Source organism: Neomonachus schauinslandi, chromosome 12, assembly GCF_002201575.2.
Source record: "Neomonachus schauinslandi chromosome 12, ASM220157v2, whole genome shotgun sequence".
Classification (NCBI taxonomy): domain Eukaryota; kingdom Metazoa; phylum Chordata; class Mammalia; order Carnivora; family Phocidae; genus Neomonachus; species Neomonachus schauinslandi.
Window position 1 is genome coordinate 63,215,157 of NC_058414.1, and position 15,722 is coordinate 63,230,878.

The 15,722-nt window shown below is 41.1% G+C and overlaps 1 protein-coding gene across 1 annotated transcript in view; it reads left to right on the top strand.

The window, feature by feature from the left end:
• Window positions 1-15,722, top strand: part of BMPER (BMP binding endothelial regulator) — a 243,759-nt gene that overhangs the window by 129,715 nt on the left and 98,322 nt on the right. The window contains exons 8-11 of the mRNA XM_021699372.1: window positions 3,619-3,728; window positions 7,455-7,595; window positions 9,740-9,844; window positions 13,121-13,166. Coding sequence (XP_021555047.1) covers window positions 3,619-3,728; window positions 7,455-7,595; window positions 9,740-9,844; window positions 13,121-13,166 — 402 coding nt within the window. The remainder of the gene's footprint in view (window positions 1-3,618; window positions 3,729-7,454; window positions 7,596-9,739; window positions 9,845-13,120; window positions 13,167-15,722) is intronic.

A 15,722-nucleotide genomic window follows, 5' to 3' on the forward strand; every position in this document is an offset into this window, starting at 1 on the left:
CAGAACACCCTCTTGATGGATGTTTTTCATTCCCAGCTTATCACAGCGATAGCCTGAGTCTGTCTTTCTACAACCAAGTGGTCAGATAAAGATATCTTGTTAAATGAAGGCAGTTTTCTCTTCTTTGAGGGATTTTTCTGCCAACTCTTCATCTAATAATGTGTACCTTCCTGCTACATGTGTACATACACACACACACGCACATACTTTTTAAGTAACTATGAAATAATTAAAAGAACAAAGAAGAATTATTTAGACATGCCTGATTAAAGACATTTCCACTGAGATATGTGCTTCCTGGGTTGCCAATGTGTGCTTGCTTGTACCCCTGGCACAGAGTTAGCTAGTTCACTGTGGTTGAAATCATCACGCTTTTGGTCGTGGTGGACACAGCATTCCATCTAAGCAGGAAAGTCATCACAAAGGAAGTGGCATTTGGGGCCTGACATTGAAGATAAGTAGGTTTGATTAATGCTTTGAAGCCCAGACCGTGGATGTGCTGAGCCAGCTCAGGAACTTCTCATATGAGCAATGGCTGTTGTATTGAATGCAGATTTTTTTTGTCCACTTGTGGTCATAAGACAGACTACAAAAGGAATGGCAAGTCTTAGGAAACTTGAAAATCATAATTCTCCCAAATGAGACCTTTTTTGATTGACCTAAACCCAGTGGAATAATGTGGAAATGGCTTAAATTAGGCTGTATATGGAGTCTCTGAACCACTCTTTTGAATGTTTTATCTTATTTTGGGCCATGATGACTTTGGGATTAAGGTAAGATTTTATGTTCCTCGGGGGTAAAAAGAAACATACCCACACAATAAAAGACAGAAAGGAAAAAAAGTAAACATTAGGATACCTTCTAGATCCTGAAATCTTAGACTAATTAGACTTTTGGCTGGTTGGACACCAATTTGCTGTTAAATATTCCTTTGACTAGGATTCATTTACATGACATACCTCTGCCTTTTGCACTGCAACATTCTCTTCCTCTCTTTCTCATTTTCAAGGAAGAGACCCATCAGAGGTTTGTGTATATTGAACACCCAATGCACCTCTCAAAGTGACACAGACTAGGATCATACTGGAATTTTACTACTGCTAATAATGATAATACTCATTATCTGCCACTTATGGGGGGGTGTGTAATGAATGCCAGGCTCCGTGATAAAAGCTTTACATCAGTGTTTTTAGGTAAAAATTATATATATATATATATATTTTTTTAAAGATTTTATTTATTTATTTGACAGAGAGAGACACAGTGAGAGAGGGAACACAAGCAGGGGGAGTGGGAGAGGGAGAAGCAGGCTTCCCGCCGAGCAGGGAGCCCGATGCGGGGCTCGATCCGAGGACCCTGGGATCATGACCTGAGCCGAAGGCAGGCGCTTAACCACTGAGCCACCCAGGCGCCCCTGGTAAAATTGTATTTTATTGGGTGATAATCTAGGTAATTGTTCACATTTGTTCAGGGGGATAAACTTGTTGAGGAGTCTTTTTGTTCAGTGATCTACTGATGCATCATCAACCCACCAATCCATCCATCCATTTGTTCACCATTCATTCATTCAGCCATGCCACAGTACTGAGCACTATAAATGTAGTAAAAGCTACAAGCTGTGGGAACACAAGAAGGGGCTGCTCATTCTAAGAGGTAAAAGGGCTTCTGAGGGGGTCATGTGGAGCTCAGCCATAAAGAAGATATATTTTGATTGGTGGAGAAAGAAGCTTGACTATATTTATATATTTATATCCTGCCTCTTGCCAAAAAGGATTTAAGGCCACTTATAAAATACATGAAACACATGTAGATGAAAGTTGGGAAAAGGCAAACCAGGTTATCACATTTGTAAAAATTGCTGAATTGAAACAGAACTATTTTTAATTCTTGAAGGATAGAAAAATATCTCTGATAGATTAATATAGAGGACAGTGTTTACAGCAGTGAAAAATGACATCACCATCATTTTTATAGTAAATACAAAAAAGAAAAAAAGATATGCTTAGGGATGTTGCTTATATCAGAATATCTTAAAACCAAGGTGTGATGCAACAGAAGTGATTTCTAATGGGGTGGGTGGCCTGCACACAGCTTCCTGATGCTTTAGGGCCTAGAAGAAAGAACTAGAGAAAGGCTGAATTTTGTATTTTGCAGGTAATCCTCTAATTTAGTCTCTAAGTTCTCACAAGCTTCAAGAAACTCAGGACCTGGGTGTACACATAAGAATACCCATCTTAGTTGGGTTATTAATACTTGCTAGGTGCAAAAATACAGTCATTTAGCTAAATTGTCTAACCATGAAAGGGATTTTGGTTGTATATGCTAGTATCAGAATTGTAGGTAGCGAGGGTCATGTATTATTGCGAGGAGGCATTATTGGTACCATTTTACAAGTGACCTAAGTGAGGCCTGGAGAAATACTCAAGGTCACTAGGGGGTCCATATGTGGGACCCAGGTTATAACTTACTGCCATCTTTTGAGGCAAGTTTACTTCTGGTAGTAAGAACTAAACTAATGATTTAATTCTGTATGTATACTTATTCTAGCCTTGAAGTTGACTCTAGCAGGAAGATAGAATTTTTCTTGACTCCTATTGATGGTAATTCCAACAATTCTAATTCTGAGAGTAGCATTTAGTATGTGCCTGTAGGTATTTTCAGCATTTCACTGGGCCTCCTGATAAATAGAGATTGCTTTTAATCTTTTTTATAAGAAAAAAGAGTGTAGATGTAAATCTAATGAGTGACTGTGAATCTTTGACTTCTTAACTCAGTCCTTGATTCAAGTAACATGTCAGGGATGTTTTTATATGCTCCAGGGAGTAGATGCTCATACACTGAAAGAAAGGAGGAAATTGGATTGTAGTCTTTATTTGGGTTTGCTTTTTTATGGCCCTTTTGGTCACCAATCAGATCTTCACATCAGGGAAAACCAAGCTAATTCTACAGAGGTGCGATGCCTATGAAAGCTTGGGCACTTGGCATGTGGGTTGGAGTCTGCCTTTATGCACATTTTGAGTTAGTGCCATCCTTTATACCCGTGGACTTGGCATTTCTCCAACCGAGATGCAGTATCACTGGTTCTTCTTTTCGCTCATTCTAGTTCTTCTTGGGATATCTTTACTCCTTTTGCCTCTTCCCTGCCAATACCTTCTTTCTGGATAATTTTACTTGTTCTTTAAAATGCAGCTCAGGCATTACATCTTCTAAGAAATCTTCTCTGTCCTCCCTGTCCCTACATTTCCCATATTGGCTTCTTTCCACAACTTACCGTATTGTTGTGTTGAAATAATTTTTTGTGGGTTTGTCTCACCAGTAGACTGTGAGCTCCATGAGGGCAGGTCAACATAGACCTGGTCATCTTGGTTCACTATAATGGTAATAAAGATTTGTTGAACTTACAAGATTCAGTGTGGAATCAAACTCTTTATAACAAAAGCTCTCTACATTAATGACTCCAGGGGATTCCCTGGGAACATCTGACCCAGGACTATTTTTGTGCAACATATTTACCTGCTCTTGTGAAAATGTTTAACAGCCCTGTGATATAATTGTTGATGACAAAGTGGGACATCCTGGCTTCTGTCTTGCTTACACCATGCTGTTGCTTCCCTCTAGGTCAGAGGAAAGTGTTTGACCTCCCATTTGGAAGCTGCCTCTTTCGCAGTGACGTTTATGACAATGGATCTTCATTTCTCTACGATAACTGCACTGCATGCACCTGCCAGGTAATGTGGTTCTGAGGGGCTGAGGTCCAACAATGCAGTTGGGGTTTTATTTTTATTTATTTATTTCTTTTTAAATGATTTTATTTATTTGACAGAGAGAGACACAGCGAGAGAGGGAACACAAGCAGGGGGAGTGGGAGAGGGAGAAGCAGGCTTCCCGCTGAGCAGAGAGCCCGAGGCGGGGCTCCATCCCAGGACCCCGGCATCATGACCTGAGCCGAAGGCAGACACTTAATGACGAGCCACCCAGGCGCCCCGGGGTTTTATTGTTAACATTATAGCCATGTGTTACAAGTAACACAATGTGTTACAAGTAACACAATGTGTTACTTACTGGAAGGAGGCATTATCAATGCCATTTTACTAGTTGAGATCATACTCAAAGTCACGAGGAAGTTAAAACATAGGACCCAAATTACAATTCACTGTTATCTTCCCAGGACCTACAAGTTAGGTTCCAGAGGTGAGAACTAAAGTCTGAGGGGGCTATCCTGAGGTACTTTCTAAAATCAGACAAATAGTTGTGGCAGTGTTCTCTGGCTCTAACTATCAAAGATGAATTCTCTGACACACCTCGCAATAAAAATGACTTTAATCACATTCAAGAGGAAAGAAAGGTGTGGATTTACAGTTTATCACAAAGATAAACCTGATAGTTTGGGAAGAGAGTATTTATGCATTGTTCATTGTACCATTTCTTACCTGAGGCATTGCTTGCTTTTCTCCAAAGGCAACCAGAGGTCTAATGACTGGTAAAGAAAGAATTCCACAGCTCCAGAATTTTATTTTATTTTTATTATTTTTTTTAAGATTTTATTTATTTCTTTGACAGAGAGAGACACAGCGAGAGAGGGAACACAAGCAGGGGGAGTGGGAGAGGAAGAAGCAGGCTTCCTGCGGAGCAGGGAGCCCAATGCAGGGCTCGATTCCAGGACCCCGAGATCATGACCTGAGCCGAAGGCAGATGCTTAATGACTGAGCCACCCAGGCGCCCCCAGAATTTTAAAGGGGTGCACATCACACATTAATTGACTGTGCTTATGCAGTGATTTATTTTTAAAACCAAGAAGAGAATCATTTTAATGGGAGATTTTAGGATCATTCATTAGTGAGTTAACCCAAACATCTGTGTGACGTGAATTTAGAATAATGCATTTCGGTGGTGATGGTTGTTGTTTTGTTTTTAATAGCTAAAGCACTAGAGAGGGAAAGAGGAGTTTTGCTCAATGTCAGCTATGAGTCAGTAGCTAGGATTAGAGTTCAGAAGTTCCTGATTACTTGAGGCATGCTTTGTTAAGTAGCATGGACTCCTTCAGGAGGGTGGCTGAATAGGGGCTGAACTGTCTGTTCCTTGGCACTGAACACTGAGTATTTCCTAAGCCTGAGAATACTTTCCTCAGGCTCCTTCCTCTAGTTGTGGTTTATACTATCCTATGCTAAACATATAGCCACTCCTTCTGTGTGCCTTGGCCTCCATCCTCCAGACTTTTCTTGCTCTCCAGGAATTTTACAGGTTATAGCTTCCTCTTGAGGGTACTGAACCTTTGATGAAACATATCACATCCCCAGTTCTCTTAATTGCAGGAGAGCAGACTGAGAATCCGTTATGCTTGCAGTGCTTTGGGTCTCATGGATTCTTTGAGAGAAGATTAGGCAATATGTCCCCGTGCTCAAAAAAGTGTAATTAATATTGTTCCTTCAAGAGGCTGTCTTTTCTCAGAGTATGCGTTTACTGTCATCTTTGGAAAACTGGATGCTCAAAGTCATTTTAGATAATCAGTATTATTTTCTGTCTGCTTAGAGCTTCCCTCTTCAGCATCTCCACCCAGTGCCATGGCAGGTGCAGGAAATTGTTCAATAGTACTCTGAGCACAGTATGGTTTCAGGTCTTTGTGCCTTCAGATCTGATGATTCCTCCACCTGGAGTGTATCCTCATCTTCTTTCAATCTGATTAGCAAACTCCTCTTCATACACAACAGCCTATCTCACATGTTACCTCCTCTGGGGAGGCTTTCCTGACTCACATAGGTAGGTAATTACCCCTCTTTTCTGTTACCTCTATACCTTTACTAATTCTGTTTACTACATTATATTGCAATTTATTTGTTCCCACGGTTCTCTCTCTCCTTTTGCTCTGTGAACTCCTTGTAGACAGAAGCACATCCATCCATCTCTGTATTGTCATTGCTTAAACTACTGCCAGGCATATGATCTAATGTGTGCCGTGTGTGTGTGTGTGTGTGTGTGTGTGTAATGAAAGGTGGGAAATCTATTACTGCGAAGTACGTATTACTTGAGAGCTAGGGAGTGCACTGTTTTCAAACTAGAAATCAAGACGTGCAGCTTGGCAACATATTTTTCCCCAGTTTATGAGTTGACCTATAATAATTTCTATGTGCCAGAAACTGTGGCAAGTGCCTTACATATTTCATTTAAATTGCACAATAAACCTGAGGAGCAGGTACTCTCGCCTCCATTTTGAAGATGAGGAATCTGAGGCTCAAGGAGATGGATTTGCGTAAGATAACACACCTAATAAATGAACGGTCTTGTCCAATGCTAAATCCTATCCATAATCTGATGTGGTAGAACCTTAAAAATAAAACACAACTAATGCCATTTTTAAAAGGATTATCTCATTGTCATATTAATCTTAGATGGATAGGTCAGTAGGAGTATAGTGGATGAATACCAGGAGTACTTCTTGAAGTCATAGGATTAACAGAGGAGCTACAGAAGTTACATACATTGATTGACACAACCTGTTTAAGTGAGCTCTCTCTCAATGCTAACTAACAGGAGAGGGCTTGGTCTCGTTTCCCTGCCATCGGTCTCCCACTAACTCCACACTGTGAGGGGATTGCCCATCTACCTGGGACACCGCTTTCCTCCATCCCTGCCTGCCACCGAGTCTCACAAAAGTTTTGCTCTTACATTCATTCCAGCTGACACCCTACTCCAGTAAAATTGCAACTTGTTGGCTGGGGAACTAAACAAGTTTACTTTTCTTGAACAGCTCTGAATTTTTCTTCAATGTGTTGAATAAATCAGTAGGCACAATTTACTTGGCTATTGTGTTCATGCAATGCCACTTCTTTAGAAAGCAAGCCATACCTTTTAAAGTTACAGATATAAACTTGTCACTCCCAGGGGGTAAGTGGCCTGATGAAGGTTACATACTTTATGGAGGAGCCCTAGAGCCCAGGCCCAGTTTTGGACTTGCTCGTTCAGTTCTTCTGTGAACATAGAACACACTAAGGAATTTCATCTTGAGGAGGAACAGTAGCTCCTAGTGTTTACTTTTTGATTAGATACCATGCCTTTATGCTAAACTGCCTGAAGGTGGCATAAAGCCCTGGAGGAGACCCGAGAGAGCAAAGTTCATGAAGGACGTGCAAGAGGAAAAGGGCAGGAAGAAGGAAACTGGTGAGCCACACGCTGGCTGGAGTGGAACCAGAAGTTTCTTGAACATTAAGTTGTAGACACTTGGAAGGTAGCGAAGGTATATCACACTTCTCATAGCTTCTTCATCTTCTTATCCAGATACCTCATCAACAAATAACATTTTGAAGGGAAAGAGAGATTTATTGCAACAAGTTACAGTGTGATATCTTCAGAATATGTTTTAAAGCAGTTAGTTGTAGGTTGTTAAAAGGCAGGTCAGGTGGGATGTTTGGTAGAGATGGAAAACATTTTTAATTTCTGGTTTGCCCTCGGGCCCCCAGGACTCCACCGTGGTGTGTAAGAAGAAGTGCTCCCACCCTGGTGGCTGCATCAGAGGCGAGGAGATGTGTTGTGAAGAGTGCCTCCTGCGCATGCCTCCGGAGGACATCAAGGTGTGCAAGTTTGGCAACAAGATTTTCCGGGTATGTCACAAGCCAAGCGCCTGGGAACCACTATACTATACGGGAATGTAGAAAGCTCCAGACAAAAGGCAGACCAGAGTAATCCATATTTTGTAGACACATATGTCGTGTGTGTGTGTATGCAAATGTAATTATTTATATCGCAATATTATATATACATATATTTAAGATCAAATACACGTGGGGCAGAGAAGCAACTGTTTGGAAAAATGTTTTTTTTTGGCTTTATTTTTGCTTTACAAAGTATTTTAAGCCTGTGAAACATGATCACCACATGTGCAGGGCCAGTGACTGGGATTGAGCTGAAGACGGTGCTGTTCTGGGTGCCCTAATGGCTGGGGGCATCTCATTCAGTTAGAGATGCTCAGTATCCCTTTCCAAAATCCTGATGGTTCTATAGCTTAATACTTTTAGAATTTTTTACAAAGCTTCTTTTTCAAAGAGAGACTTTTCTCACTTGGAAGATGCTCAGGTGAGGATGTTGAAGCCAGCGCAACTGCTGAGCAAAGGTGAGAGAGCCTTGCCCCAACTGAGCCACCAGGGTTGGCCACTGACCGTCTGCTATCTGTCAAATGCTACCCGTAGTTCTCTGTTAGCACAGCTGGGCAGTGACCATGTAAACATCAGAATGAAGATTGTTTTCTTTGTCCAAAGAGCTTTCTATCTGGTCTGTTGGGTGGAGGGAGTCTTTCTGTACCTGAAGGTGCCACCTCAGGACATTCCTGAGACCGAGAACTACAGAATCAAGTCAGACATGGGAGCTCCTCATCCTGCACTTAGCCAGATTTCCTTTTACAATGACAGAGTTGGAGGGAGAGTCTTGATTCCTATGCAGTCAGTAAGAAGACATGATGGGTCATGCCCAAAGGAAGGGGGTCGTGTGTGTGTTGTATTTACACCAGCCTCTCAGAGCCACTCATGTGTCCCTTTAACATAAAGTCATCCTCCATTTCCCGAGCACCTGGATGCAATAGACTCCCTCTCATGCTGGTACTGTGTGCAAAGTGCTTTCAAGGCCCCGGATACAAAGGTTCCTTTATGTGATGAGGCTTAAAATAATTTGCAGAGAGTCATCTTTGAAACACCAAGTCCTAGAAATGTGTACTCAGAGAATTTGGACTAGTCAGATGCCCTTTAAGACGGATTCAGTTAGTTCTTTCTCTCCTGAGAAATAAAAGGCTCTAGTAGTCCTTAATATAGCTTCAAAAAATGAGAAGGAAGAGGAAAAGGAGCAGTCATCATCAAAATCTGGGCTAGTTTCTCTGTTTTTAACAAAACTCGCTGCTTATATTTACAAACCCAGGAAGGAATCCTTGTTTTGTTTTCAGACCCATCTCTCGTGCATGTAATCTACTTTTCCCCAAGCTGGGCCGTGCGTCCCTGCACATTCTCTAGAGGAACGGGGCTTCTTGTGGCTGGGTATTTGGCAATTGCCAAATTCGGTGAGCCAAAAATATTCCTCAAAAAGCCCTCTCTGGGTTAGAAAATGTGTTCCAAGGTGCTAACCAGCTTTTTGGGAGCAGAGGATCTGACAGGCAGGGACACGTTATCTTGGAGAATTCTGTCTGGGCTCCACATATTTGGATGGCTTGCTGATCAGGTGTCTGCCTGGGCAATGAGAGTCCTTTGAATTAGCCTCTGTTCTTTGCATGTTCATGTCCTATGTAGTCCAGAACCATGTCACGTCTGGGAACAAACTAACCACTTTTGTACATCTCAACCGTTGGTGTCTGGGACAGCTTAAACATTTCAGTTCTATCAAACAGGAAAATGAGAGCTTTGCTACTGCATCATGTATGAAAACTCATGTTTGTCTTCCAGGGTGAAGCTAAGTAAACAATGCAGGAGGAGCAAGATGCAAATATGATTTGGTTAGATGCACAAGAATTCTTTTTCTATCCTGGAGAGGGCACACCCACACACACGCACACACACACGCGCGCGTGCGCGCACGCACACACACACACACACACACACACACACACACACCCTCCAATCGCAGAGACATCTCAGGGTAATTTAGTCTGATGATGGATCCCTCACTCAGGGTAAGAAATGCTCTCCTTGGCAGAGAAATCCCAGCCTGTTGGATTAGCTCCCATCAGCCTCCAGCTGATAGCAGAATCCTGTGCTCTCTCCTGTAGGATGGAGAGATGTGGTCCTCTGTTAACTGCACCATCTGTGCTTGTGTGAAAGGCAAGACAGAGTGTCGAAAGAAGCAGTGTGTTCCCGTCAGCAGCTGCCCGCAGGTATGTCTGGAATGCAGGTTGGTTTTTTTCTTTACCTTAAGGTCTTGGGAAACACCCTACATGTGGCATGGTCACATGCCATCTTCTGAACACAGAATCCAGATCCACTGATACTTCCAGGTTCCTGGACAGCCACAACCCCCTTTGCAAGGCTCACTCCTTTTTTGCACTTTCCACCCAGATTCTAGTCTCGCATGAAAATAGCTCTTAACCTTTCACTTGTCCCAAATCTCCTATTCCTCATTGACTTTTCCCACTTCTTTGTTTCAATGTCTCCAACTCCTGTTAGATCTGCTCTCTTGTTCCTTTTGTTGGGTTTTCCATTGAACAGCCCTCCCATTTTTCTCTTCTCTTTCTCTCTTCTCAAATTAGGGATTTCTTCCCTTAGTCTTTCAAAGTTGTATGTAGTCGTTTAGTAATAAACTCCTCGAGAGGTTTCTCTGGCGGCCTAGCAGCACCCCCGACCCCTTTGCTGCATTTTCCTTCCCTAACCCTGGCCTCCGTCGTAGCCCCAAATGGAAATAGTGCCCCTATGGAAATATCTCTTTTCAGAAACGCACAGTTCCAGAACTCCGAAGAAAGCCGCCATTATCTTCCAAAGCATGAGCTTCATTGACTTCACCTCGGCAACTTGAAACCTCTCAAGGTTTTATGCATTTTGGGAAAATGTCAAACCTATTCAGTACCTTCCAGTGAATGAAAAAAATATATCCATATATTCAGGGCATGTCCTCCCTTCTCTGTTATAGACAGCTTTTAATTTTATTCACATCTGTTATTATTATAAACAAAAAGTTGCTGTTTTTACTTGAGTGCCAAATGAGGCACGAAAAAAACAACAGCTGTTGCTATTGCACAACTGAATGAAGGGGGGAGAAAAAAAAGGAAAAAAAAAAAAAAACAACCCTAATTAGTCTTGCTTTAAAAAGCCTCAGACATAAAACTGAAAACCTCCCATGAAAGAAAAAAAAAAGGAGATACAATAAGTAGACTTGAACATGGTCTGCTTATAAATATTCATTGGGAAAAATGGGACCACATCATTTATGCCAGTCCTTGGGGAACCCTCACTGCTAATGAACTCAGGCAGCACATGTTGGTAATAATAGGCTTCCTTATTCTGCAAGACAAAAACAGGATGCTGTGCCAACTGGTGGCTCAAGTAACTAGCCTCAGCAGGCCGTGGTGGGGTTTCCAGCTTGACTGGAGTCCCCCGGCTTGTGGCAGGCTTGATGGGTTTCATTGTCCTCTTGCTGTGGGGAGGTCAACGTTCTTCATGTCAGCGGCATCTCATTAGCATCTCCTCTTTGACGACCTCATTTGGGCCAGGAGCATCCGTCTCTCCAAGTGCAGACCTTTCCCCCACCTCACCCTTCCTGGTCTTGTCGAAGCTTGTCCCGCCGGGCTCCTGCCCCAAGGGCCACGTTTCTGTTTCTAGGCATCCTTCCAGCTGTTCCTCAGGGGCCAGCACAAGGACTTTGGAAGATAGCTTAGTTCTACCATGGAAATCCTGTTAAATGCTTATTTCCCCTCCCTTGCATTGCCTGGGGAAATTTAAAAAAGTGTGTGTGTGTGTGTGTGTGTGTGTGTTTGAAGAAGCAGACTCTATTCCCTGCTCTATCTTTCCTGACTGCTACTCATCTCTTTTTCCAGAAGTGTGTGTGCCTTGTTGAAGAAGGGTTTCCTGTCTATCCTCCCTGACAGACCCCACTCTCCCTCAACCCCTCCCTCATCCCCAGCCCTGAGGAAAAGGAGTGCCTTTGGTGAGAGGGCTGTGAGGGGTTCCAGTGGGGACAGGTTGTTTATAACACTGCCGTCTCATCATCACTGATACGTACTGCGACTTTCCCTATGGTCGCAGGACTTACCCTGTTTAATGTTGAGACCACCCCTCTGAGTTGGGTGCTAGACAACTTCTTACCAGTGAGGTCACAACGTGTCCAGAGTTCCACAGCTAGTTACATAGAACTTGGGAGCCTAGACTTCATAGCTTGTGCTTGACTTATTCCTTATGTGATTCAGTGAGATTACCAGCTCCACTCAGTTTCAGGAGAAGGGAGATGGCAGTTTCTGCCAAGGTGCAGATGTAGGGAATCATATAGTCAGCCTTTGTTGGGGCCTTTGTTCAAGTAGCTCTGCCTCCTGATAGAGCACTTTACTGCACTCCCCTGGGGCCACCACTCCAGCGGCCCCAACCGACCTCAGTTGGTCTTTTCCTCAACTGCTTTCGGTCACAAGACTCCGAAGGGGGCCTCTGTGCCAAATAGAAATAGATAATCGAGCTCTAGGCAATGAAAATACATCATAATGCCCCAAACCAGGGAGGGCTGAGTGGGCCCGAGTTTTAAGCCTCTTTCAAAGTTGTCATAGTCTTTAATGTACCATTTTAGCCCTGGCTGATGCAAAAATGAATGAGGCGTGGTTCTAGTTCTTCAGTTATCAACCAGCATTTTTAAAGTCCCTACGATTTTTTTTTTTGAGTGCCTAAATCTATTCTTTATGCAGTTGACTGCTAATGGCAATTGACCACATTTCTTTTTCTCTGTGAGTCTCATTGAGTCAGAGACAAGACAATGACATTCTCTGATACGGACCCTGAGAATACGTTTCCTCCTTTTAATGCCATGCATTAAAAAAAATTAGAAGAAATGGAATATAGGAGATTACACTGTATTTCCAGAAAGGTAATGGAAAATTACTCAGCATTTCAAAACCCTCAGCTTCATTGGCTTTGTGTAACAGTGACTTAACATAGATAGCATACCACTTTCTGAAAGAAGAAATCTGACTGAATTTGTTCTGTAGCACAGATAATTGTCCATATCCATAGGCCTGTGCTTGGGATATGATTTATTGTTTGAAACAGGCCCCTCTGACAAGCAAAGACAGAATTGAGAGGTTGACAGATGATTCCCATTTTTATGTGTGTATGCTTTGTCTCTAGAGGGCTACTTTGGATATCAATGAAAAGGTTGAATCCAGACTGTCTCCATCTTCCCCCCATTTGAGAAAAATCACACCAGTGAGCCCCTTGGATATTATATTTCTCAGAGGATAAGAACAGGAAAGCTTTCTGAATGACTTTGCCTGCATTAGAACCTGATACTTCAAAGTTCATTTTTGCCATCATCTTCACTGTCTGGGCATCAAGTTCAAATACAGCTTGGACTAATTTCATTGGTTTAACTGGTATTAGATTTAAAAAAAGAGTTTTGTCCTCAGCAGACCCTGTTTCTTAACATTAAATTTGTTTGTTTTTCTTTCCCTCTTGATTAGGGTAAAATTCTCAACAGAAAAGGATGCTGTCCTATTTGCACTGAAAGTAAGTTTATTCCTTTGGAAATTGCTATTCATATTTGTTTCACACTTTATAATTCAACAAGAAAAATGGTGGTGTAAGTTTTGGCACATTTTGTGTCTCTTGGTATGGGATGGGATCACCCCACTTTCCTCCAGACACTTTAAGTCGATTGTAACCCTCTCACAATAGGCCAAAACTGAGATGTTTCCATTAGAAATTGTTGCTAATAGAAATTTAGAAGTTAAATGGTCTGATGAGGTTTTAAGAAGGACCAGATAACTTAATATGCATTTTAACTAATAGCATCTGCAGTCATAGCAGTTAAGGTGATATCCAGTAAGACAAACAATATACATACTCTGGGAAGGATTTTCCTTCTATCATTATAAAGCCAAACAGCTACACTTCCTTCTCCCCACCCTCACCCTCTTTACCATTTCACTTGTGCACATCCAGTGTTACTGTTGGCGAAGCGAAGAAAGGTCTTTAGACTGGCGATCGTTTGCCACACTGTTATTTTTAAGCTGAGTTTTTGAAGATTCTCTCTACCATGGCTTATTCCGAAAGCTGGCTGAGATTGCACTACTAATCATTTAGACAGAGCAGAGCAACAAGATCAATGTTAGCCACACATGTTGACATGTGACTTGGAAACTGCTATTTTCATCCTTTTCAAATTCATACAGTTTTGAGACAGCTGATATTTTTATTTATTTGTTTGTTTAATAAGCTTCATAATTTGACATCTGTATACACTACAAAGTATCACCACAAGTCTAGTTACCATCTATCACCATAGAGTTGACTTTCTTCATCCATTTCACACACACACACCCTCCCCCATCCACTTCCCCTCTGGCAACCACTACTCTGTTCTCTGTATCTCTGAGTTTGTTTTTATTTTATTTTTTTGTTTTAGACGACACATATGAGTGAAATCATGTGGTATGTGTCTTTCTTCATCTGACTTATTTCACTTAGCATAATACCCCCAAGGTCCATCCATGTTGTTACAAATGCAAGATTTCATTCTTTTTTTATGGCTGAGTAATATTCCATTGTATAAATATACCACATCTTTATCCATTCACGTATCAATAGACACTTAGGTTGTTTCCATATCTTGGCTATTGCAGATAATACTGCAATGAATATAGAAGTGCATATATTTTTTCAAATTAGTGTTTGTATTCTTCAGATAAATACCCAGAAGTAGAATAGCTGAATCATATGGTAGAATTTTTTGAGGAATCTGTATACTATTTTCCATACTGGTTGCACCAATTTACACTCCCGCCAACAGTGGATGAGAGTTCCCTTCTCTCCACACCCTTTCTAACACTTGTTTATCTCTTGTCTTTTTGATAATAGCCATTCTAACAGGTGTGAGGTAATATCTCATTGTGGTTGTGATTTTCATTTCCATAATGGTTAGTGATGTTGAGCATCTTTTCATGTGCCTGCTGGCCATCTGGATGTCTTCTCTGGAGAAATGTCTATTCAGAGCCTTTGCCCCTTTTTTTAAATTGGGTTGTTTGTTTTTTTGTTGTTGAATTGTACGAGTTCCTTATGTATTTTGGATATTAACCCTTTATCAGATATTTGGTATACAAATATCTTCTCTCATTCAGTAAGTTGTCTTTTCATTTTGAAGATGGTTTCCTTTGTTGTGCAGAAGCTTTTTAGCTTGATGTAGTCCCATTTGTTTATTTTTGCTTCTGTTTTTCTTGCCTTTGGAGTCAGATTCACAAAGATGTCGCTAAGACTGATGTCAAGGAGCATATTGCCTATGTTTTCTTATAGGAATTTTGTGGTTTTAGGTCTTACAGTCAAGTCTTTAAATCCATTTGAGTTAATTTTTGTGTATAGTGAAATGTAGTGGTCTAGTTTCATTCTTTTGCATGTGGCTCTTCAGTTTTCCTACAATTATTTATTGAAGAGATTGTCCTTTCTCCATTGTATCTTCTTGGCTCCTTTGTCATACATTAATTGTCCATATATGTGTGGGTTTATTTCTGGGCTCTCAGTTCTGTTCCATTGATCTGTATTCTGTTTTTGTACCAAAAAAATATGATTACTAGAGCTTTATAGTATGGTTTGAAATCAGGGAGTATGATACCTCCAATTTTGTTTTTGTTTCTCAAGATTACTTTGGTTATTTGAAGTCTTTTGTGTTTCCATACAAATTTTAGTATTATTTGTTCTAGTTCTGTGAAAAACGCTATTGGTATTTTGATAGGGAGTATATTGAATCTGTAGATTGCTTTGGGTAGTATGGACATTGTAACAATATTCGTTCTTCTAATGTATGAGCATGAAATATTCTTCCATTTATTTGTGTCTTCAGTTTCTTTCATCAATGTCTTATACTTCAGTGTGCAGGTCTTTCACTTCCTTGGTTACAGTTATTTCTGGATATTTTTTTCTTTTTGATGCAATTATATGTGAAAATTAAAAAAAATTTCTTTCTGATGTTCTGTTGTTAGTGTATAGAAATGCCACAGATTTCTGTATATTGATTTTATACTCTGCAATTTTACTACATTCGTTTATTCGTTCTAAGTGTTTTTTGGTGGT